The following is a 23,424-nucleotide window of genomic DNA, read 5'->3' as shown; positions in this document are numbered from 1 at the left end:
AACAGAGGCAGGACTGGAAGTGTCCACCTGTCTATCAACCTCAGGGCCTGTGTCCACCAGAGATGCATTTCATCCAGCCAGGCCTCACATTCTAAGGGTTCTATCACCTTTGGAAGCAGCACCAGCACCCGGGGACCATGCATTTAAACAGGTGCTCTTGTGGGAGTCAGGAGTTCATCCATCCCTCACCTATGCCTAAAGAGAGAGAGCTGAAGCAGAGAGGGCCTCTTGAGACTTGGACTTGGCTGGCCTGCCATTGTTTCTTGTTCCCCACCAGCCCCATAGCCAAGTTCAAGGTAGAGCAGGAGATGCTGGTTGGAGTGAGATATTGAGTGTCACAGAGGGCTCTGGAGAGGTCTAGAACAGGCTTCTGGCTTAGGAAAAGTGGGTGCTTCCCTGGCCAAAGAGAAGTGAAGGATCGTGTGCCATCTTAGGCTGACAGCATGGTTAGTATCAAGACTCATTGGTTAGTGTATAGCATAGACTTCCTTCCATTCTGCCTTAGTATGTCCGTTATATCCAGCAGCATCCTCCAGTCACTCTGAGCTGTCTCTTCTCATAGAAGTGCCTATTTATTTTGCCATTGTTCTGTTACCAACAATGGTCCAGGCAAAACTTGAAAAATGTGTCTTGGCTATACTATACACCTATTGCTATCATGCATCCACATGTGCAAATGCATACACATATCCCATGTTCCTGTGCACATACACACAAGCATGCACACATCCACAGCCATTTCTTCACTCTGGAATGTATTCAGCCACATCATCCAAGCAGAGGAAATAGTCCCAACCCCTGGCACTCACAGGAGGCAGCTGCTGGCTGTTAGATGATCTGTCACTTCTCCGGCCAAGTTGAAGTCCCTTGAAAGGGTCTAAAGACATGGGTCTAAAGACAGTTTTCCATCCGCTACAGTGGTTGCTGAGGGCTGGCATAGAGGAGGCAGAGTGGGGACAGGTAGAGAGCTGTAGCTCTCAGGACTGGGCAGTATTGGCCACCATTGATCAATCCATCAGTGGAAATTTCCCCACTAGGGTCCCAAAAGGAAAACAAGCGGAACCACATAAACAAAAGAAAAAATAGATTTTCTTTTTAGAAGCCTTTTATCATCAGAAGGAAATGATTTATTTTCTGTCTTGGTTGAACGAAACTCCATCCCATGTTTTAAGACCAAATCACATTTTCTGAGTATAGAGGGGGATGGACCGGGGGTGGGGGTGGGGAGAGAAGGGACCAAATCATATTTGGGCTTTGCAGCCATTCTTGGAGTGTAACCACATTAGGAGTCCCATTCTATTGAATGGAAATTGAGACTTAAGAGTGTCAAAGCTACTAGTTCAATGTAGGTGGATCCTGCAGGACCCATCCCAGCCCTTAGCCTGCTGACAAGACTCTTCCGGCCATTTTAAGCTTAGAGAGCCAGAGTCCCCCAAGTATTTTTAGGAACACCTCAAGTCTTGAGACTCTTCCTAGCATTGGTGAGTTTGTAGAAGAAGAGGCAAGGAAATAGTGAGGAAAAGACATCCTTAGAGTCAAAACCCGACTGGAGCTTTCCTTCTGGAGAGTCGAAGCTCCCAGAACAGAAACCCAGGGATGCTGGCGTGGGATGGTCAAGATTCCAATTCACAAGCTGCATCTGTCTTTGCTGAAACCATCAAACCTGCAGGGCCATCTGTGTCTTAGGCCATCACCTCAGCTATGCATGTGTGTGATGGATTTGAGATCAGACAAGAGAACTGCCCTTGGCCAAGCCAAATCATCTCACTCATGACTTGGGGGTGGTGGTGGTGGTGGGGCATAAATCTAACTAATGGCTTAATTAGTTCAAAAAACAAAACAAAACAACAACAACAAAAAAAAACCCACCAAAACCAAAAACAAACCCATAGACCTGGGAGTTTATAACGGGATCTGATGCCCCCTTCTGGTGTGTCGAAGATAGTGACAGTGTACTCATATACATAAAATAAATAAATCTAAAAACAAAACAAACAAACAAAAACCCAGTAAACCTCTAACATCACCAGGGTAAAGTCTGAAGGGCTGTTCTAAGCTGGAGGCTCTGGGATGGTCATGGCCTCTGTTGTGACTACACTTTCTTCACATCTGTTTCTACACTGTCTTCCTGCAGCTGTTTATCTGTGAATACTCCCCAGTAAAGGCACTTTGCACAAATGCTCCTGATTCCTATTACCAGAGAAACAAACTGACCTGTCTGACAGTGGCCATGAAACAAACACCCCAGCCTTGCAGTGACACATGCCACTCTCAATCACAGCTCCTTGGCTAGATCTGGTCATGTGCTACATCCCAATTGGAAACAAGTCTAGCCCTGACATTTACTTAGAAGGTGGAAGACTAGGTACATTTTGTGAGAGACACTAAGGATGATGGATTAGGGAGAGCGCATGAAGGCTGACCAAAGTATAAAGGCAGGACACCAACTGTCATTAAGGGCATCTAGGACCCTCCCTACTCAATGAGTGGCCTCCCTGGGCAAGGCTGTTGTTATGAAGATAAGGGAAGACCTTCCGATTCTACCAGTGCATCGTTACCTTGATTTCCCATCCTCTGAGCTGATCTGTCCCCCCTTCCTGTCTCCTTGTCTATATTTGCTAACCTCTGGTCTCAGAGTAGCTGGCACCTGGTTGACCAGATGACCGTTTTCCTGGAATAGAGACTAATAGAGAAATTCCAGATGTCCTTATTTGGATCTCTATAGACTCCGAGCTTGTCTGCTATCTCTGAGCAGCAACGTGGGGATGGATTTCTATACACATGGCTCTCTCTCACACTGTCCTCTTTATGGTATGCCATCCACTAAAGGACATGTTTATGAAATTCTCAGGGCAGGTGGCGCTATTTAGGCGATCAGATGAGAACGGATGAGGCAGTGGTTTCCTCAATATCGTCTGTGGGCTCTCTGGATGGCATTGCTATCTGTAATGTGTGTAGTTGGCTAAAACAACCAAGCACCAGACATGAAAGCATTGTCCTGAAGGCTCTTGGGGGATGGGGATGGGGGTGGGGGAGAATCACATGCAGTGACCTTATGGCCAAGGGGCAGACAAGGGAGGGATTTTAGAAAGCATGTCAGTTTGAGTGGGTGAGGTGCTCATTCAATTAGTTGCCGCTGCATCCGCAGTGTGACCTTAGGAGTTTTAGCCAGGAGACAAATGGAGACGCAAAGTCTGGGCAACTTGCTCTGAATAAAGAGCTGGGGTGTCAGCAGGCTAGTTCAGTTCCAGACTCTGGGGTCCTCCTTACTGTCTGCTAGTTCTTGATTGACTTAGCTATCTGCTCTTTAATACATACCAATCACTGTCTCATCATCCCAGGCCCTGTGCTGGCAGTTGAAATATTTTCCAAACCCACTGGCCTATTGCTCAGTGTCTCGCTGTGACAGATGCCACCTGATATATTGATACTAGTATTGAATGTAACTTATACACATTTTCTTTACTTTCTTTCTTTTTTCATTTATTATTACTATTATTATTATTATTTATTTATTTATTTATTTATTGGCCAGGCTTTCTCTGTGTAATCATGGCGGGGTCTTGGAACTCACTCTAGACCAGGCTGGCCTCGAACTCATAAATCGGCCTGCCTCTGCCTCCCAAATGCTGGGATTAAAGGCGTGCGCCACCACTGCCGGGTTACTTATACACATTTTCTACATCAAAAAATGATGCCATTCATTTTTTTTTTTTTCATATTGCTTTGGCCACTAGGAAGCTCATTTGTCCAAATCACGGCAACTCAGTTGTAGTTGAAAGTTAGTGTTTTAGTTTTCTAAACTTTTTTTTGCGGCCCAAGTTTTCTATCTCAGATGGATAAATGCCTTTTATTGTAAAACCCATAAGTCCTCTCAGGAAGAAGGCTGCACGAAAATAAGGACTTTACTGTCTTAGCTTTAGATCTCTGCGAGGGAAGAACCGCCTTACATGTCCCTGTTCCTCTAATCTCCAACACTCCCCAACTCTAGGACTCCTTGAGCCATGGCTAGCACTGTTGCGAGCCCTTGGGAATAGCTCAGGGACTCTGAAAGGTCACATCCACAGGGGGGGGAAAGAGAATTTTCTCAAGCCATGACTCTGGCTTTGGTTCATGCTTGTGGAGTGTCGGCTAGTCCCACCCTCACCTGAGCAGTTAATAAAATCTATTGCTCCTTGATGGATTTTTCCTGCAAGCTAGAATTGATCTGTCCACTCTGTGATTTGTGGTGATGGCAGAAAAACACCAAACACCACCGGTGGCTGAGCCACTTTGGGGGCCGATGGAGGGGGGGGTTGAGGGGGAGAGGGCGAACGAAAAACAAAGCCAAAGAAATCTACCAGCAAGGCTCTGAGGGCATAGAGAGCTGGGACTGCGGGGGTCATTTTATGTGATTTATTGGGAATAAAGTGGATCTTATTAACATTTTAATAAAGAGAATCTTTTTTTCGCAATGTGTTAGAAGTGGCTGCCGGTCCCGGGTGCAATTCCCCTTCTTAGGGAAAGTGGAATCAGCTGGCATTGCCCAGCCTGATTTGTGAGGCTGGGCACTAGGAGTAAAAAAAAAAAAAAAAAAAAAAAAAAAAAAAAAGCCAACGTGCCGCCTCCTTGCTCGGAGGGGGCTCTCTCCCTGCGAGGTGCTCGCCCCTATCTGCCATGCAAAACGAGGGAGCGTTATGAAGGAATCCTTCTTGTAAAGCCATTGGTCCTGGTCATCAGCCGCTACCCAATGCTTTCGCGATGCTGCCGCTGATCTATTTGGGAAGTTGGCTGGCTGGCGAGGCAGAGCCTCTCCTCAAAGGCTGGCTCCCACGGAAAATATGCTCAGTGCAGCCGCGTGTGTGAATGCAAACGCCGCCAGGCGCTTCTTCTAGTCGGGCAAGATGCAGCCGAGAACTCCGCTCACCCTGTGCGTCCTGCTGTCCCAGGTAGGGAATGTGAGCCGCAGTCAGCGCGCTCCCACCAGCTTTCTGCATTAAGATCGCCCTGCTTGGTGATGGCCAGAAGCAATCGGAGGGTCGCGGGGCTTCTGCTAGCCGCCGTGCAGATATACCCCGCTAGCTCAGATGCGAGGTCACCCTCAGCTCCGATCCTAGAGGAGCTTGGCTCCTCTTGCCGACTAGTGTGTGTGTGTGTGTGTGTGTGTGTGTGTGTGTAAGCTCATTCTAGGGAAGACAGAGCCTTTTTGCAAGCAAAGGCGACATCCTGGCTGACATCAAGTAGGGTAACTTTGGTTCGCCTCCTCCAGAGGTTCGTGCATTGGATACACACTCCTTTCGAGGCGACTCCTAGGGATTGTGCTTGCCCCGTAGCCCAGTGCCTTAGCCAGGGGGCGGGGGGTGGGGTGGGGAAGAGCCATTCGGTTCAGCCGGCTGCCGGGCTGGGAGAGGCCGGAGCTGGCATCACTGACTTCCCGGGGCGCTCGTCCTCTCTTCGCCCAGCTCGGCTGGCGAGCTGCAAGGCACCTCCCGCCAGCGGATCTCCGCAGCCCGGCTGCTGCTGTCTTTCAAAGCAAGGCGCCCGCCGCTCCGGCTTTGGGGTCTTCCAGCTCCGGGCTGAAAGGAGCCTGAGCACCGTCCCCGGTCTCCTCTGCATAGCGCAGGCCCACTACCCCCAGCCCCTTGGGCCCCCATTGTCCAGACAGCTGGAGCTCCTGCCCGAGCCCAGGCTGCAGCCTCTGTTGTCTTCCCCGGGCGGGCGGGTGGCGCTGAGCACAAGGAAAAGTTCAAGCCTCCTCACTAGGCTGCAGCTGCCTGGCGGATAACCCTCCAGATCCTTGCGGTGCCAGGGCAAGATTGGGAGAGCAGGAGAGGCATGTTGGGGGCTCTCCTCAGCCCGGCTGAAGCTCGGAGATCGCTGGAAGTTTGGGTGTAGGAAAGCAACACTTAGGGGACAGGCCAGAGGCACTGGAGGCTGAGGAGGCACGCCCAGTCCTCCTCTAAGGACTGAAGCTCCAGGAAGCATACTGGCATACTGGCTCAGTCCCTCCTTGTCCTTTTAGGCAGCCTCTGGGAACTAGAGCTGGCAGTCTACAAGTGGGTAGTTGCAGAAGTGCAGGGCCATGCAGAGAGAATGGGGGGGGGGGGGGTTGGGGGCGGGGGCGGGCGGGAATGCCTGAGGCATGGGTGTTGAGTTTCTGGGCAGGATTCTTGGGTGCCAGTGGAAGAGGCACGGGGTTGTACATGAAGTGGGAAACTGGAGATGAAGTCAGGGGTCGGTAGGAAGCCTTCTAAGGGGAGATGGCTGCTGGAGAGGAGCTGGCACCCCAGAAATGCAATGACCATAGAAATGACCCAAGGGTGTGTGTGTGTGTGTGTGTGTGTGTGTGTGTGAGAGAGAGAGAGAGAGAGAGAGAGAGAGAGAGAGAGAGAGAGAGAGTGTGATCCTGACAGGACTCTGAGTGAGAGAGCAGTAAGATGCTTCCTGCTGGGCAGGCTCTCCTGTCCTGACTTCTGACATCTCCGTCAGTGGACACACAGTCCTGGGGCACACACAGTTGTTGCTCTTTTCTATTAGAGCTTTTCTAGCTGATTCTCTAGGGCCCTGCTATGGATCCCAAGGTTGCTTTGGAAGCAGCTCCCCACCTCTCCAGGGCTCTAACTATCCCTAAGGCAGAGAAGGTTGTGTGCCTCCTAATTTTACAAGGTGGGGCAGAGCACACCTGGGTAGAAAGATCCAGACAGATCCTTCCTGTCCTCTACTGCTAGTAGACCCACCATGGGCAAAGCTGAGCTTCCAGGCTCTCCACAGTAGAAGAATCTATTACCATCATCAACCCTGGACCTGCTGGGTGAACAAGGCAGTGTGCAACAGGCAGCCCTAGGCAGTGGATTTCACAAGTCCCGCCTCTCTGGGAGCGGTTGGCATCTGGGGCATGGACTCCTGCCTTACCCGGGACTTTTCTAGTTCTCCTGTTTTAGTGTGTATTAGGTTCCAGGGCTCATGCAAACTGATGCTTATCTATGAGCAAAGCAGACTGAGGGATGGAGGTGGGGGAGCTCCGGAGAGCCTGCCAGGGGCCTAGGGGCTTCCTATGGGGCACCTCTGCAGAGCAACAGGGGTGTCTTCTCCTCCCGCAGGGCCGGCTGGCAAAGGTGGCTTTGAAAGTCCACTCAGTTGCTTCTGAACTGTAAATAAATGGGCAGCCCTGGGGGGGGGGGTAGCTCTCACTTTGATTGTCTTGCATAATCAGAGCGCTCATCTGCATGAAGATAGTGACTGTTGTTCTCTGGGCTGAAGCACCTGGAGGGGAAATAGTCTCCACCCCATGCAAGGTGCAGCGGAGTTCACCAACAACAGGCTTAAATGCAGGGGGTTGGAGGCGTGGGTCTTTGTGCCTCGGAGAAAAAGGAACATATGTGTGTGTGTGTGGGGGGGGTGTGTCTCAGTGCCTTTGAGTCAACAAGCCCAACCCAAACTTTCCTGAGGCAGAAAGGAAACAGAGGAAAGACAAAAACAATGTGAAAAAGTGAATTACTCACTGCCATGCAGAGCTAGGGCAAGCCTGTGTGTGTTTTTCCACGCAGTCAAACATACAGCAGGCACTGGGCCCAGCTTGGAAGTTATCAGCCTCTGGCTGCTCATTGGCAGACTTGCCACCTTCCACATTTGCATGCATTGGGGGTGAGGTGGGCTGGGGGGGGGGTGTGCGGTTCTAAACAATAAGGACTAGAAGACCTTTTTTCTCCCCCCCCCCCCGCCCCCTGGGGTGTTCTGGGAAAACCTGTCCAGGAAGCAGCAGCTGGAATTTGGCCACTGACCCAAAGGAGCAGAAGTGTGAGTTAGAAATTCCACTGTGGTAGGGATTGCCCACTCCCCTGAGGCAGCACTTCCACCCAGCCCAGCTTCGCACAATGCATGAGCAATCCCCCAAGAATTAACTTCTAGGGAGTGGCTCAGGTCTTGAGACTGTCCCTCCGTGTGTTCCCGAGAAGAGAAGTATTCCCTAGGATTCTGTGGCTCTGGCTTGAAGTGGGAAAGTTCTCCCCGAGAGTGAGAGTCTGGCATTTCAGGACTTTAAGTGAGTCTCCACAACTTCTCATGTGGCCGCCACTCTGCCCATTCTATTTTAAGAGCCTGGTTCATGTGCAAAGCCTTTCGGATGAGGGCAGGGACTCAGAGCCTGAGAGGGCACCTCCAGCCTGTGGCTCCTGCTTAAGGCAGTCTGCACTGTTCAAAAGTTCTAGGGAACCAAGGATTTAAAGTGGTAAAAGTTCACATGTCTAAACATTCTCATAAATATTTTTAGCAAACCCCAAAATAGTTTTAATACACCGCCAGGCTGAGTAAGTGACCTGGATTTATGTCACTCCACCATGTTACCGGAAGCCTCAAAGGTCTTCTTAGCAGATCTTCCTCTTCTACCTCCTCTCTTCTAGAAGGATCCTCTGTGTGTTAAAGTAAAATCACCCATCCTCCCCCACCCTCCAAGAAAATTATACCCAGCCATGGTACTGTCTTCAGGAACTAGGACTTGGCTATGACAATCAGCTATGACAATCACTTGGTCACCTGAAGTTAACTCTCTAGATGAAGGGAGAGCTCAGGTCTTCAAAACCTCATCTTTCCTTTCTGTCTAAAAGCACAGCTAGCTACCTGAGGAGCCCAGGTAACTTCTGTTTTGTGGAAGTCAAGGAAAAGACAAAGCTGCCCTTTCCATTCCTCCCTGGCTGACAGGCACATTATCTTAACAGCCAAAAATTGGTCAGCGGTTGCGTGTGTGCGTACACATGCCCATCTTTGTGTGGTTTGATCTTGTTTTGTACCTGGTGAAAATTTTCTCCAGAAGGGGGCTCCATCCACAGCCTTACAAAATTTCGAGCCTGCAGTTCTCTTTCTGGAGAATTCCTGTGAAGCAAAGCAAGTGGGTCCTTCAGAAGGAAAGTCTCTTCGAGATTTTCTGCTACGGGCTGTCCTGGATGGGAGGTTCTGTCATTCCCCATCGAACTGTTCATCCTTCTCTCTTCCCTTCTTCTCATTGCTGTGGTCTCTGTTCTATGTTCACTCCTCCATCCTTCCTTCCCTAGAAAGGTGAAGGCAGGAGTGATTTTCAAAGGGCTTTGCAGACAGCACAGTCTGGACTATAATGAAGTTTGGACATGTCCTGGCCTTTTGATTTTGGTTGGATCTGGCTTTGTTCTTCAGGCAGCAGAAGCAGAAACCATTCTGTCTGGGAAAGAAGATAATATTTTTCCCCCAAGACACACCATCCAGAAGAGTGAATCCCCCAGTCTCAGCTTGTGCCCCAGCACCTCTTGAAAAGGAGAGGGAAATATTCGTCTGTCATCCAATCACAATGACCAGTCCGGTAGAATCAAATCAAATAGCCAGAGGCTTGGGCCCTCCTTCCATTTAGCTGTCAGCAAGGTGTCCAGACGCCTTGGAGAATCTGGCCTCCTGAGGGATGCTGCCAACACAATTCTCCAGGGCTCGTCTCCTCTGCCACCACAGATGCGGGATGGTGGCTGTATCCTCGGGTTAAGAATGAGAGTCCTCCTTCTCTCTTGGGTTAAGACTGGCATCTGAGACATCTCCCCACCTAGGCAGAGCCCAGAGGGGGGGTGGATTGGGTGATTAGCAGACTGGAGCTCCTGCCATCTGCTTGCTGGGATGTGTCCCAATGCTTCTGCTCTGGCTTCTGGACAGGGCTTGCAGACTGGCAGCCCCTGGTCTGCTTGAACCAATGGGGGGGGGGAGGACAACTAGTGCCCAATTTTTTTTTTAAAATTCATGACATCAATATCTTTGAAAGATGCTCCAGGTTCCCTGCATTTCTTGAAAACTCAGCAGCCCTTGCTGTTTATTTAAGCTCTCTTTCTAAGTGGTGCTGGTTGGCAGGAGCTGAGCCACTACTGTCCCTTTTGGGCAGAACCTACTTTGCATTTGGTCAGAAAACTCCCCAGCCCCTCCCCAAAGCACAGCACCCACTGTAGGAATTCCATGTCCTTGAACCCATCACTGAATGATTCTGCTCTCATAAACTGAGGCTCAATCCAATCAACGTGGATAACTTCTTAGTGACATGTTACTTTAGAAGGAAGTTGCATGGGCATGGGGTATTGGCCCTGTGGGTAAAAGTGTTTGTTGTACAAACATCAGGACTTGGGTTTAAAAATTCCCCCCCAAACAATGTGCCTGAAACCCCAGCACCATGACAGACGGAGGCAGAAGGATCACTAGGGCTTGGTGGCCACCAGTCTACCTTCAGATTCAGTGAGAAAACCTGCCTCAAGGGAACGCGACAGGGAGTGGTGGAGCAGTCGTGTAGACTCTGGACAAGTGCACACACTTGTGTGCACTCCCTGACCCCACATGTGCACACACACCACACACTCACATAGCAATAGTGACACACAGTAATGAGGATGATGAAAGGGAGGAGCAGGTGGCTTTTGGATCCCTATGATGACATACACAGATGTGGGTGTGGGTGCACCAAGGCCACCCCTCCTCCCCCAGAAAAGTATTATCAGAGCTCTTGGGGATTAACAGTACCCAGACTGGAGGCTCCACTCACAGTAATGACATGTAGACCTGCAGCGTCCCTACAGCGCTGAGTCACTGTGAACCCTGGTATGTGAGAGATATGATATGTGACCTGTGATATGTTACACCCTCCACATCCCCATGTTTCAGGAGCGGGGGTGTGGGGGGTGTGGGGGGTGTGGGGGGTGTGGGGGGTGTGGGGGGTGTGGGGGGGTGTGGGGGGGCAGGAACAGGAAGCTGAGAAATCACATTCTCAATTGCAAATATGAAGCAGAGAACACACTGGAAGTGAGGCAAGGCTATGAACCCAAAGCCTGCCCCACCCCCACCCCCCGCCAAGGGTACATCAGCTCCCCAGATGGCACCACAGAGTGGGATCCAAGTGTTCAACACCTGAGCCAACGGAGAGTATTTCTCATTCAAACCTCCACACTGCTGGTGATGGTCCGCATCTGTCTTGAACATTTGATTCTCACTGTGGTCCTGAATGCAGTACCAGTGCTGTAGATGTTCTCTGGCTCCACAAACATTACACTAACCTGTGTGTCTCGTCCCATTGTATTGAGCAGGCCTCTGATGACTCTTTGCAATAGTTACAACCCCCAGCCCCCACTCCCAAGGGAGGATAAAAATAACTATACAATCCAGAAGTCAAGTGAATTTTTTTCCCACTGCTAGCCAAAGCCAAGTTCTTGAAAATTACCATTAGCAACAAGCAAGTTTTGGCATGTCACATCTAACTTCAAAGACACCACCCAGTGTCACCCATCTTCTGTAGAGGCACAAAGACCCCGTGTCTCCCAGATGAATACAAGCTGGGCTGGGCGGAGGGAGGAAGCGTTGACACATGCCCAGGGAGGGCCAGAAGTGAGCTCATCTTCCTGCAGAGCCTGGAGACCTGCAAGGGAATGTGGCAGCCTTCATCCCTGTCTCTGGTCCCTGTAGGCTGTTGCCTCGCTTCCAGGTGGAGGAATACCATTTGTGTTGTGTGATCCAGGACAGAGATGGCGGCTGTGTCCTCCTGGGGCATGTGTTTCAGAATCGGGGTAGGATCCATAGCTGGGCTGGGCAAGGCAGGGCAGGCTCACTCACCCTCAACTGCCAGGAGCTGTAGGCATTTGGGGACATCTGACTCAGAGGTGACAAGTTATAGCCTGTGGGCTGGTTCCTGCCTGAAGCTCATTCTTATAAATAGTTTTCTTGGACTGAAGCCACCCCTCTTTCGTTTATAGAATTGTTACGGGCTGCTTTGTGCTTGGATAACAGAGTCAAAGCTGCCTGGCCTTCAATGCCGTCTGTCTCTTTGCAGGAAAGTCGGCTGCAAAATTTGGTTCAAGTCAAAATTGCAGGCAAAGTAGGTGAATAGAGACTTTTCAAAGGGGTGTGGTGAGGGATTCCATCACCCACTGGGGACTCTCCCTCTCAGGCCTCAGGACTGAAATAAGTTGCTCGCAGGAGAATTCACTTTGGACCAGTAGGCCCGCAGATATCTAGGATTTCTGTGGCAGTCAACTGTGTTTCATATAACAGTGGTGTCTTAGAGTCCTGCTGCTAATATGGCCGATTCAGTTTCTGTTCTCTTGGGGGCTCTGCTTGGCAGGGGGGAATCAATATCAATTAATGAATAATTTAAAAGCAAGACAACCACCTCGGAGGAAGGCAACACAGTGGTGTGAGGCTGAACCACCACGCACACCACTAACTGAAATTATCCACCCCGTGATGGCACATATTGCTGTCATCTGATTCATCCAAGTCTGTATTCCTGTGGCTCAAAACAGTACCTGGCATAGCATAGGCACCCAGCAAACATGAATGGATGAACAGATGGATAATAGAAGTCAGGAAGGCATCAGACCCAGATACAAGGTCTAGGAGACTTCTCTGACAGCCTTGTGATAGAGCTCAAAGCTTCAGGAGGAAGTAGGTGTACTGAAGCCTAGGAGAAGGTGGGCGTGGGAGAGGCATTCCACAAGGAAGGCACAGACTGAGCAACGCCTCTGTGCAGAAGGACAACCCAACCTGAACAGTGGTAAGGGGTATGGCCAGGAAGTGGCAAGCCCTTGGGCCTTTGCTGGTCACTTCAAGAGTTTCAGTCTTTGTTTCCAAGTGATGGGCAGCTCTGTAGATCACAAGGAGTGGCACGGTCTGATTTCCACTTTCACAAGGTCATCCAGCTTCAGGGTAGCAAACGTCTGGAGGGGGATATGGCTGGGAGAGGGTATTGTGGGCCCGAGTTCATAGAGAGGAGACATCTAGAGGAGAGGGGACAGGACACTTGAGATAAGTGGTGCAGGACACTTATGGGGAGGGCCTGCAGGGTCACCATAGGAGCCTGGATATGTCCTTGATTGGAGTGACACAGGTAAAGCCTCTGCAATTAACCAATCTCCGGGACTTTTCATGCAAAAGATATTTGAGAGGAGCCTTGCCAAGCTTTTTAATGGTTTTGTGAACGCTCAATAAGCAGTGCTAGAAATATTTCTAACATGGAGCAAATAATGATCTCCTACTTCCAGAGTCATTTGACGAATGCTAACAAGCCTGTCTTCCAGAGTAAGGTGTGTCGGCAGTAGCTTCCATGTTCTGAGCACAGGATAAGACTATCCAACTGGGTGCCAGGCCATGGGGCTCTGCCAAATGCCTAACAACTGGATCTCTCTTTCTTCCCCTCTTTCAAAAAAAGATCTGAACCATGTGGTTTGCACTATTTGACCATTTCTGTAGTGTAAACACTCCCACCGTGGGTGGTTTCCACCTACCAACCTGTAAGTTCCCTAACACAGCACAATGGCTGTAAGTTCCCTAACACAGCACAATGGCTGTCTCGGAAGTTATTATTTACTGACTCCCACATGCCATGAACTGGGAAGCTTTCAAACTTTCATCTCATTCACAGTGCAGCCTTTAGCAAAGGAACCTCAGTGGTCTCATCTATAAAATGGATCAGCTTCACATGTGGTTGAAACAGACAGAGGGAAAGATAGGCATGGTGGTGTGAGTGACCCAGTCTCACAAACAAACAATCTTAGGTGACTCAGGCATGGTAGCATATGACTGTAGTCCTGACCCTCTAGAGGCAGAGGCAGGAAGCTCTCTGTAAGATCAAGGCCAGCTTGGCCTAAGTAGTGAGGGCTGGGCCAGCCATGACTACCTCATGAGATTCTGTCTCAAAACCAGATGAGAACCCCAATGAATGCCAAGGTGGATAGTACCCAAGGAAAGGCTTGCAGCTTCTGCATACATACACATAGATGTACATGAGCCTATAGAAACAGGTGCTTACATGTTTGCTGGTGCACACACACACACACACACACACACACACACACACACACTCATAGGAGCTCCAAGGAGGCCTGATAAGTTGTGAAGGTACTTATAAGTGATTACGGTCATGATTGCTGGCAAGGGAAGAGACTTCCACCCCCCATCCACCCCACCTCACTCCCAGCTTCTCCTTTATGCAGGACTCCACTGCTAAGTCATAGGCCCCAATGAAAGTCCATGGTAAGTTCCCAGAGCAGCATTAAGACAGGTTTGAATTTAGCTCTCATTAGTTACAGGGGTCGGGGTGGGGGTGGGAGTGGGGGGTGGCTGTATAACCCTCAAAGCTTCCTTGTTAACCAAATGCACATGAGTGTTAACTCAGTGTCTTGGTTTGAGTTCTCCCAAATAGCAATGGAGAGATACAAGCTTGGGTGCAGAGGGCTAATCTGGAAGGTGACCCAAGTGGATGAGTAGAGACCGAGTGACAGAATGCCGCTAAACCAGTGTTGGCTGTGGCATTGGTCTGATCCTGTCATGGGAAACGAGGTCATGGTTGTTAGGGTCTGCCCAGGAAGACTATGGAAAATCTGAATCATCCATCTGCAAGACAGGCAGACAGGTAGATGTTACCTGGGCCCGCCTTCTGCTGGTGCTCCTCTCTTCCTGGTGCCCCCGCTACCACACACTCCTCTGTAGTTCTCTGGAGCCTTCGCTGGTCTGATGAGTCTCCATGGTTTGGGAGGTTCCTGAGCAGAAGAATGGAGAGACATGCAGGTGTGTGGACTGTTGGTCTGTACCCTGGTATAAGTATATGCTATCCCATTTGCCATTGTCAGGAGTCTCTGGGACACCCTACCCCCTGCCCCCCAATACAGCCAATGATGGAAGAAAGGACCATAGTAATGGACATTTCTTTTATAAATATATATATATATATATATATATATATATATATTACGTATTTTCCTCAATTACATTTCCAATGCTATCCCAAAAGTCCCCTATACCCTCCCCCCAACTCCCCTACCCACCCATTCCCACTTTTTTGCCCTGGCGTTCCCCTGTACTGGGGCATATAAAGTTTGCATGTCCAATGGGCCTCTCTTTCCAGTGATGGCCTACTAGGCCATCTTTTGATACATATGCAGCTAGAGTCAAGAGCTCCAGGATACTGGTTAGTTCATAATGTTGTTGCACCTACAGGGTTGCAGATCTCTTTAGCTCTTTGGATACTTTCTCTAGCTCCTCCATTGGGGGCCCTGTGATCCATCCAATAGCTGACTGTGAGCATCCACTTATGTGTTTGCTAGGCCCGGCCTAGTCTCACAAGAGACAGCTATATCAGGGTCCTTTCAGCAAACGCTTGCTAGAAGAACGAAGACCGAAGTGTGGACACTTTGCCCCTTCTTAGAATTGGAAACAATCACCCATGGAAGGAGTTACAGAGACAAAGTTTGGAGCTGAGACAAAAGGATGGACCATCAAGAGACTGCCATATCCAGGGATCCATCCCATAATTAGCCTCCAAACGATGACACCATTGCATACACTAGCAAGCATTTGCTGAAAGGACCCTGACATTTCTTTTTAAGATTTAATCTCTATTTATTTTATTTTGGTTGTTGTGAATGTGTGTATGCATGTTTACATATGAGTGGGGACATGGATGTATATGCATATTTGTCTGTGTATGGAAGCGTGTGCGCATGCAGATGCCTGAAGCTGACACTGGTGTCTTCTTTGACCATTCTCCCCTTTTAGGCAGGGTCTCTTCCTGAAGTCAGAGTTCACCAATTCTGGCCTATCTAGCTGGCTAGCTTGACCGAAGGACCCCCATCTCTGCCTCCTGAGGGCAGGGATTACGAGAGGCTGCCACACCTGCTTGGCTTTAATGTGGGTTTAGGGATCACAACTCTGGCCCTCTTACTGAGCTTTGTCAATGGAACCGTGTCCTCATTTGATGACCCTTCTGATTCGGGGTGAGCGAGCATCTCTCGATACCCCCCTCCCCGCTAGGTGATCGCACTCTGTGAATCCCCTGGGTTGCTATCTTAGCCTTGTTTTTGATATAGAACATTTCCCCACTCCTTTGAGGCAATTCATAAGTAAGCAAGCTGAGGTGAGAGGAGTGAACTGCGGCTGTCTGTAGGGCAGCAGATGGAAAGAAAGTAAGGAATCTGAAAGAAATGGCCATCACCCACTCAATTACTACGTCATCACTGCCAAACACCTGCTAAGTGTACAACACCCTCCAAGGCATTTGGGAATGCAGAAGTGAGGAAGGTAGACCAGATGTCTTTCTGTGAATAGCCACAGTGACACAATTAAACAGGGGTACATAGGCTGTCCATCATGTGGCCATGAGTGCTTTGAAGTATAATAAAGCAGGAAAGAGAGAGGGGAGAGAGAGAGAAAGAGAGAGAGACAGACAGAGACAGAGAGAGAGACAGAGACAGAGAGAGAGACACAGAGAGAGAGAGAGAGACAGAGACAGAGACACAGAGAGATGGAGAGGAAGAGACGGAGAGGGAGGAGACAGAAAGAGACAGAGAGTCAGCAAGATAGGAAGAGAAACAGAGAGAGACACAGAGAGGCACAGAGAGACATAGAGATGGACATACACACACGCATGCATAGAAGGAGAGAAAGAGGGACAGAGATAAAGAGACAGGGAGCTAGAAAGACAAAGAGAGACAGACAGACAGAGAGACACACACACACACACATAGAGAGAGAGAGAGAGAGAGAGAGAGAGAGAGAGAGAGAGAGATTATATACAGACAGCTCCTGCCTCTCCTATCTGTTGGCTCCTGGGTAACAGATTACTATATGCCCATGCTTTCTTAACTCACTTCTGCCACCCTCTGAGCCCTATGATTATGTGGTTTACTTTCAAAGTGATGCTGTGAGTTTGTGGAGAACAGAATTGGTGCTCCGTGGATGGATGCTGAACAATCGGAGTCAATTGCAGCCTTACATCCAGCTCTGGACTGTGGGTTGGTTGGTTGAATTCATCTAGAGAGATTCCGCTTTGTTATTGTTGATTTAATTCATCTGGAATAATTCTAAATTGGTATTGTTGACATACAATGGAGTTGAATTTTACTCAGAGGTTGGGTTATAAAGTCAGGGTTTAAAGCAAACACAGGGTTGTCATTAACCTTGAAATCTTTGAAGTTGCCCATTAAAGTGCAGTGTGCGTGGTTTTGTGTATGCAAGCCTGTGCTGTAATCAATATGGGAAAAAAATGTATAATGCATGCAGCCATGTACAGCGCATAACAAAGAATACAGGCAAGATATAATTTCACAACACTTAATTGCAGTAGTGACATTGTTCTTTTTCCTTCTGTCTTCTTTTTATTTTTCCTGGTTGAAAGAACTGGATTTGTGATCGTTAAATGTGTGTATGATGAGACTTTGCATTCATTTAAGCTGGGCTCCTGGTCATACCTTCCACCCCTGGGTATGCACCTTATTTTTATTTTTTTTATCCCAGTCAGCCTTTCAGTAGGGACAGAAGAGCTGCAAAGATAGAAATAACAGCAGCAAAATGGGGGCTCTCTGTGTGGTGTTGACGACAGGGGAGGAGCCCTCCCTGTGTGGTGTTGACCATGATGGACTCTACAGAGCTTTGAACGGATCGGCTTACCAAGTCTTTGTAATGAAGAATCCACTCTGACTCCATTGGCCATATGGGGAAGGACCCCGGAGGCCCGATAAAGGTCACCCAGCTTTGGGGTGGAGACTCAAACTCAGTCTCAAATATAAAAGGCCACATGTCGTATGGGTCTATGCAATGGAAGGGACTGTTCTGAATGGGAAAACCCACAGAAACAGAAAACAGGACAGTGGTTGCCTAGGGCTTGGGAGGGGCCAGAGGGAGGGTCTTTGAGGATATGGGGGTTCTTTGGGATGCTAGGAATGTTTTGAAATGGGATAGTGCCGGGATCCATGCCCACCAGTGCTATGAACATATTACCTAAGCCTACAGCAAGGTATATTTTGACACAAATCATGTCATATTAATTGTGTGTCAGTGAAGTGTGATTAGACAGAAAACCAAGCAACTTTGGGTCACAGCAGTCCAGGCGGGCACAGGGTTCTGGGTGTGTGGTGCCCTCACACAGGACCTTTGCTGCAGGCATGCATCATGAATAGTTCCATTGCATTTTTACATCCATGAACTAGGCTGATGCAGAAAATGACTAGACTCTTCACCTTCCCTCATTACTGGCCCCAAATACCTGACAGGAGGTAACTTGAGGAAGGAAGGGATTATTTTGATTCAGTTCACAGGCACAGTCTGTTGCTATGAGGTGTCATGGAGGCAGGAGTGTGAGGCCATTTGTCACATGGCATCCACAGATAGGAAGCCCGGAGAAACGAATGCTGTGGTTCAGTGTGCTTTCGTCTTTTTGTTCAGTCCTGGAGCCCAGGGCAGCCCATAAGATGGTGGCCACCCACATTCAAGGTGGGCCTTCCTGATTCGTTTGAACCTTTCTGGAAACACTGTCACAGGCGGACCCAGTAGTGTGCTTCCCCGGTGATTCTAAATCCAGTTGACCTTGGAAACTAACCACTGCACTTTGCTTTCCCTTCTACTAGAGAAAAAGATGGTGTGAGAAGCTTGGTGCTGGCAAGGTGCAGCACCAAGATGGAGAACTAGGCAGTTTGGGCCTGCTTCTCACTCTTGCTGGCATCATGGATTTTTTTCTCAGGCTGCATTCATCCAATTAAAGTCACCTGTATGGCCCAGAGCGGCAGGTAACTGGAGCCCATTAGGAACAAAGCCAGGGTACTCCACTTCTCTTTTGCTGACTTGTAAAGTGCTTTAAGGGTCCTCTTCATCTACTGGGTTGTTAGCCCAGCTCAGGTTCTCTTGTCTAAGGGGCTGACAGGACACTTGGAGGAGAAAGCGTTTCCTCACCCCCGGGCAGCTTAGGAAGAGTAGGATGGAGTGGAGGGCTCTAGCAGGCCCAAGCATGCTAAATGTGATGCTAACAGGTTTTGTCCTTTGCCCTTCTCCTCCTTGTTAAGAACCATTAGATTATATTCTTAAAGCTAGCCCCAAGTAAATTCTCTTATTTGGCCACTGACTCATTCCTGAGACCAAACACCAAGGTTCAACAGTCAAAATTCATGATTTGGCTAAGGCGTCCGATCAGGATTTACCAACTCAACCCTAGCACAGATTCCCTCGCTTTCCCCCTTAAGACCCCACTCCTGCAAAAAACACCTTCTCTTGCTTTTTTTAATTACACTTGCTGCTGCTGCCTTTGTAGCACCCCTACCCCACACTCACACACACACACACACACACACACACACACACACACACTGCTCACTGGTTGCCCCTCTTGGGTAATAAATTTCCTTTATGCTGAGAATTTAGTGTCTGGATATGTCCTGTTCCAATTCTAGGGGGGGTGACCCCCCTTCCATGGGAGCAGGAAGAAGGGAGAGGAATGGACTTAGTTGGCATGCTATGACTGTAATTATTCTCAAGTTGATACCATGTTCTGGAAGGATTTAGGATTTACCCAAATCAGCATGAGCCATGGCCTTGTATCAATCAAAGACTCTGACAGACTGGGCAGTAATGGGGAGGGGGATCTAAGCCTCATGGGGTGGTGCTTGTGCCAGTCAGCACCTCTTGCTTTTCCACTTAAGGACACCACCGCCTGAAGGTCCCAGGCCCCCACACTCTGAAGATGATTCCCTTCGTCCTCACAGATAGGTTAGCTCTTTGCATTTGTGTGTGTGTGTGTGTGTTTGAGTACTCAGTGACTGAATTGCTAGCTGTGCTCAGTGCAACCAGAAAGGGCAGCCAAGGGCTGGTCTCCTGGCCAGGCTCAGATCAGTGTTAGCATGTATGGCTTTGCAAAGGCAAAGCTTGGGGGCTATCTGTGCCTTCCTGGGTCTACAGCTTCAAGGAACAGGTGTAGTTTGACTGGGCACTAATGACTGAGGACATACAACTTCAAAGCACGGAACAGCTTGTGATGGAGCCTATTAGCTTTGCCTAGTTTGGTGTGTATGTGTGTCTTACTCACTGAGCCACCTCTCCAGCCTCTTTCCCTGCTGCTTCTTCTTTTTTAAAATATATGTATTTTATTTTTATTTTATGTATGCAGGTATTTTGCCTGCATGTCTGTCTGTGTACCACATGCTTGTCTGGTTCCAGTAGAGGCCAGAAGAGGGCATCAGATCTTCTGGAACTAGAGTTACAGATGGTTGCTACCTGTCACATGGGTACTGAGAATCAAACCCAGGTCCTCTGGAAGGGCAGCCATCTTTGTCACTGAGCCATCTCTCCAACTCCTTCTTTCTCTAGTTCTTAAACATTCCCAAGAATAAGTAAAGCCACATGAAGGGTTGATTCTGTTCTCATTGGTCAGTTTTCCTGACGTACCACCACATAGTATGCTTTGAAGAGACACTGGGTCCACAAGAGGGCTAATAAGTGTTTTAGAGAATACGGGTGCATCATCTGTTTTGGGAAATCCTGCAGTTGCCCAGAGAAGTAAGCCAGGCAGAGGTCAGCGTTTTAAAAATGGGCATTTCTGAGACTTAAGTGCACATTTGAGCTTTTAAGGAGGGCCTCTCAAGGGCTGCAGCCTCTTCCCGAATCCTTGGGTGTAAGGAACTCTCTGAGGAGAGTCAGTTATAGCACACACAGTGGCAAGCAAATGGCCAGCATCTTAGATATGGGCCTCTAGAGATCTGTTCTTAGTTCAGAACCACCTGAGAGCCTCAGAAATAGTCTCTGGTCTGAATTGAGCCACTGTGGGTGGAACCAGAGCTCTGTGTCTGTAGCAGTTTGGAAAATGGAAGAAGCTTTTAGAATGTCTTTGGCTTTTGTGAGCCTGCCCAGAAGAATCCTTTGGGAATCAATTGTCATTGTCAATGCTCACAAATGTCTTGACATCTCCCATAATTGAAAGCATATGAAGTGAGGTCACAGGGGCAACTGCTCCACCCAAGCACTTTGCAGTCATGTCCGGAGACTTGTACAGTGGAGGAGTGGGACGCTGCTCACAGGTAGCAAGCCAGAGATGAAGATGTTGTTCAGCATCCTCCAAAAATAAGGAACAGCCCCCACAACCATGAGATTGTCCATTGCAACCCAAATTACAGCCAGCCGATTCTTTACACCAGCCCCGAAACATAGCTTCCTCCATGTCCAGCAAGAGCAGGGACCTTTCATCTGTCTCCACCCTGTGATCAGTAGAGGCCAGCATCTAAAGTTGGATCTGTGAAAATATACCTGGCAGCCGACTGCCACCTGCGCTTAAGTTTTCAGAGGACAAGTATGTTCTCTGGACCTCATTCACCTGTGAGGAAACAAGGAAGATGCATTGATGACGCCAAAGAGTGTTTAGGGAGCACAGGTGACTGATTATGAAGAATCAGACAGAGGGATGCTAGGGTAAGTTTGCAAAGTTGGGACGAAAGTGGTTAGTGTGAAATATGATGCTATCTTCAGGCTCTTTGCACTATGGGATAAAAAATGTTTGCATCTCCAATAGACAAAGTTGTTCACCAGTTGACCAATGACTTCACAATCCCTGAGAAGTTATGAACTTGAGAGAAACATAAGTTCAGATTCAACATAGAAATACTCATAGCATGCTCAGGAGGCAATGGAGACAGCTCTGAGAGCCGGTCAATGCAAATGCAGGGTGGTGGGACTGGATCGGTACAATGGGGTGATCACTATTAATAGTATTGCTGTTATTTTAGCCACAAGACTTCTGATTGCTTCGCAGGACACCATAGTCATTAAGAGTTCAGGGCCCAGCCAGGGTCCTTTAATCCCAGCACTTAGGAGGCAGAGGCAGGCAGGTCTCTGGGTGCTTGAGGTGCCCAGTCTCCAGGACAGCCAGGGCTACGTAGTGAGACCTTGTTGAACCTTGGAGAGGAGGCAGAATTATAGTTTGAACCCCAGCCCTGCCACCGTGGACCTGGATGGCCGTCTGCAAGTGGCTCACGCGGGTTGTACCCCTGTTAGGAAGCCTATAAAGCAAGGGCAGTGACACCCAGCCAGTATCATTGCTGGGGTATTCTACCGTATACTGTATACTGATCTGAGGATCAGTGAGACCTCAAAAAATAGTCCAAGTTGTTTCTAGTGTGGAACAGACCTGATGGTTTTGCTACTTGTATGGCATATCAGCTGTAGTTTGAATTTTACTCAAGGCAAGTTGTGGAGGGTTTGAGTTCAATGGAATCATGTGGGGAGGTACTCAAGGGGCAGGGAGGAAAGAGGAACTAATGACTCCAGTATTCTGTTATTTAGCCTGTTACTACTGAGGGGCCTGGGGCTTAAGTCTCCTGGGAAACTTTGGGAGCTGGAGTACAGCATCCTTCGTAAGCATCACACCTTAAGGACATGTGGACTCTAGCCTTAATGTCTCAGGGCTGAATTGACATTGTTTGAAAACTGCCCCAGATGTCATCAATTCTGAGACTCGAGTGCTGCTCGATGGGTACTAGGCTCAGAGACAACACACACACATCATCATCTTCTTCTTCTTCTTCTTCTTCTTCTTCTTCTTCTTCTTCTTCTTCTTCTTCTTCTTCTTCTTCTTGAAAATTGAGGGAGGCCTAGAATACTCAGGAACTTGGGGAAAACTTAAAAGGTCCAGGAACCTAAGCATTTACAAGATCCACAGAGAGGCCTTGTCCAAAATTATACAAGCGGCAAGCAGTCACTATGGAGAAGAGCCTTCTAGAGAAGCCCTCAAGGAAATCAGGGGCCTCCAGGGGTACAGATTTCACCAGTACCCACCCATGCTAGGGTGGGCTGTTCAGTGATGGAGCTGCCTTCGATCACCCACACTCTTGTAAGTAACCCCTTATCCATGTATCATGGATTGGCCAGGCCAAAGCGTTGAGCGGAAGAATTTCTTCAGTCTCTCATCAGTACCCTGCTGTGGATAAATATTCAGTTGTCTGTGGGAAGGTCTCATAACAGAGGTCTACATCCCCGTAGTTAAGGGTTGATCAAGCCATCTGTGAAAAGGCCAGACGTGTGGGTGGGTGTGGGAGGGATGTAGCCATGTCTGGTGGAGTCGGAATCAAACGGTACAAAACTGGCAGTGCCCTCTGGGCCAGTAATCTTTGTTTAAGTATTAAGGAAACAGCTAAGTATGAAAGAAGCTGTGCAAAATAAAATATTTCTATATATTATACATGATAGCTCAAATTGGAAATAGTAGTAATAGCCAACCTTTATTGAGTGGTTGCCTGTGTCTGGTGCTCTAAATGTCTTACAAATAGGCTAACTTTGTAGCAAATGGAAATTGGTTAAGCAGCTCAATGGAATATTACACAGCCATTAAAGAAGATAACTATGAAGATGATAACAAGAGAAATACCATATAAGTGAGAAATGAACATCAGGCTTGAGATGGTTTGTACTGCTGGATCCTCTTAACATAACAGGCCTCGTCGTATGGGAGAGGAAGAATTTCAGTCTCCTATCTGCAGGTTTGCTCGCTCTCAGTGAGTTTCTGTGCAATCCTCTTCTGCCCCTTAGTTTACAAGTCTCTACCAATGTGTTTGTATTCAATTTCCAATGAAAAGGTAAAAAATAAAATGAAAAAGAAAATAAAGGAAAACAATCTCTCAATCATCTCTCCAACAGTGTTGTATCCATCCTGAC

The 23,424-nt window shown here is 48.5% G+C and overlaps 1 protein-coding gene across 1 annotated transcript in view; it reads left to right on the top strand.

Moving 5' to 3' along the window:
• The first annotated feature begins 4,707 nt into the window (after positions 1-4,707).
• Cdh13 (cadherin 13) overlaps positions 4,708-23,424 on the top strand; it is a 1,034,078-nt gene continuing 1,015,361 nt past the window's right edge. The window contains exon 1 of the mRNA XM_021169677.3: positions 4,708-4,928. Coding sequence (XP_021025336.1) covers positions 4,884-4,928 — 45 coding nt within the window. The 5' untranslated portion in view covers positions 4,708-4,883. The remainder of the gene's footprint in view (positions 4,929-23,424) is intronic.

The sequence above is a fragment of the Mus caroli genome, unplaced genomic scaffold, assembly GCF_978045245.1.
Source record: "Mus caroli unplaced genomic scaffold, Mus_caroli_1 scaffold_10, whole genome shotgun sequence".
Classification (NCBI taxonomy): domain Eukaryota; kingdom Metazoa; phylum Chordata; class Mammalia; order Rodentia; family Muridae; genus Mus; species Mus caroli.
This window is presented reverse-complemented; position numbering and strand designations above follow the sequence as displayed.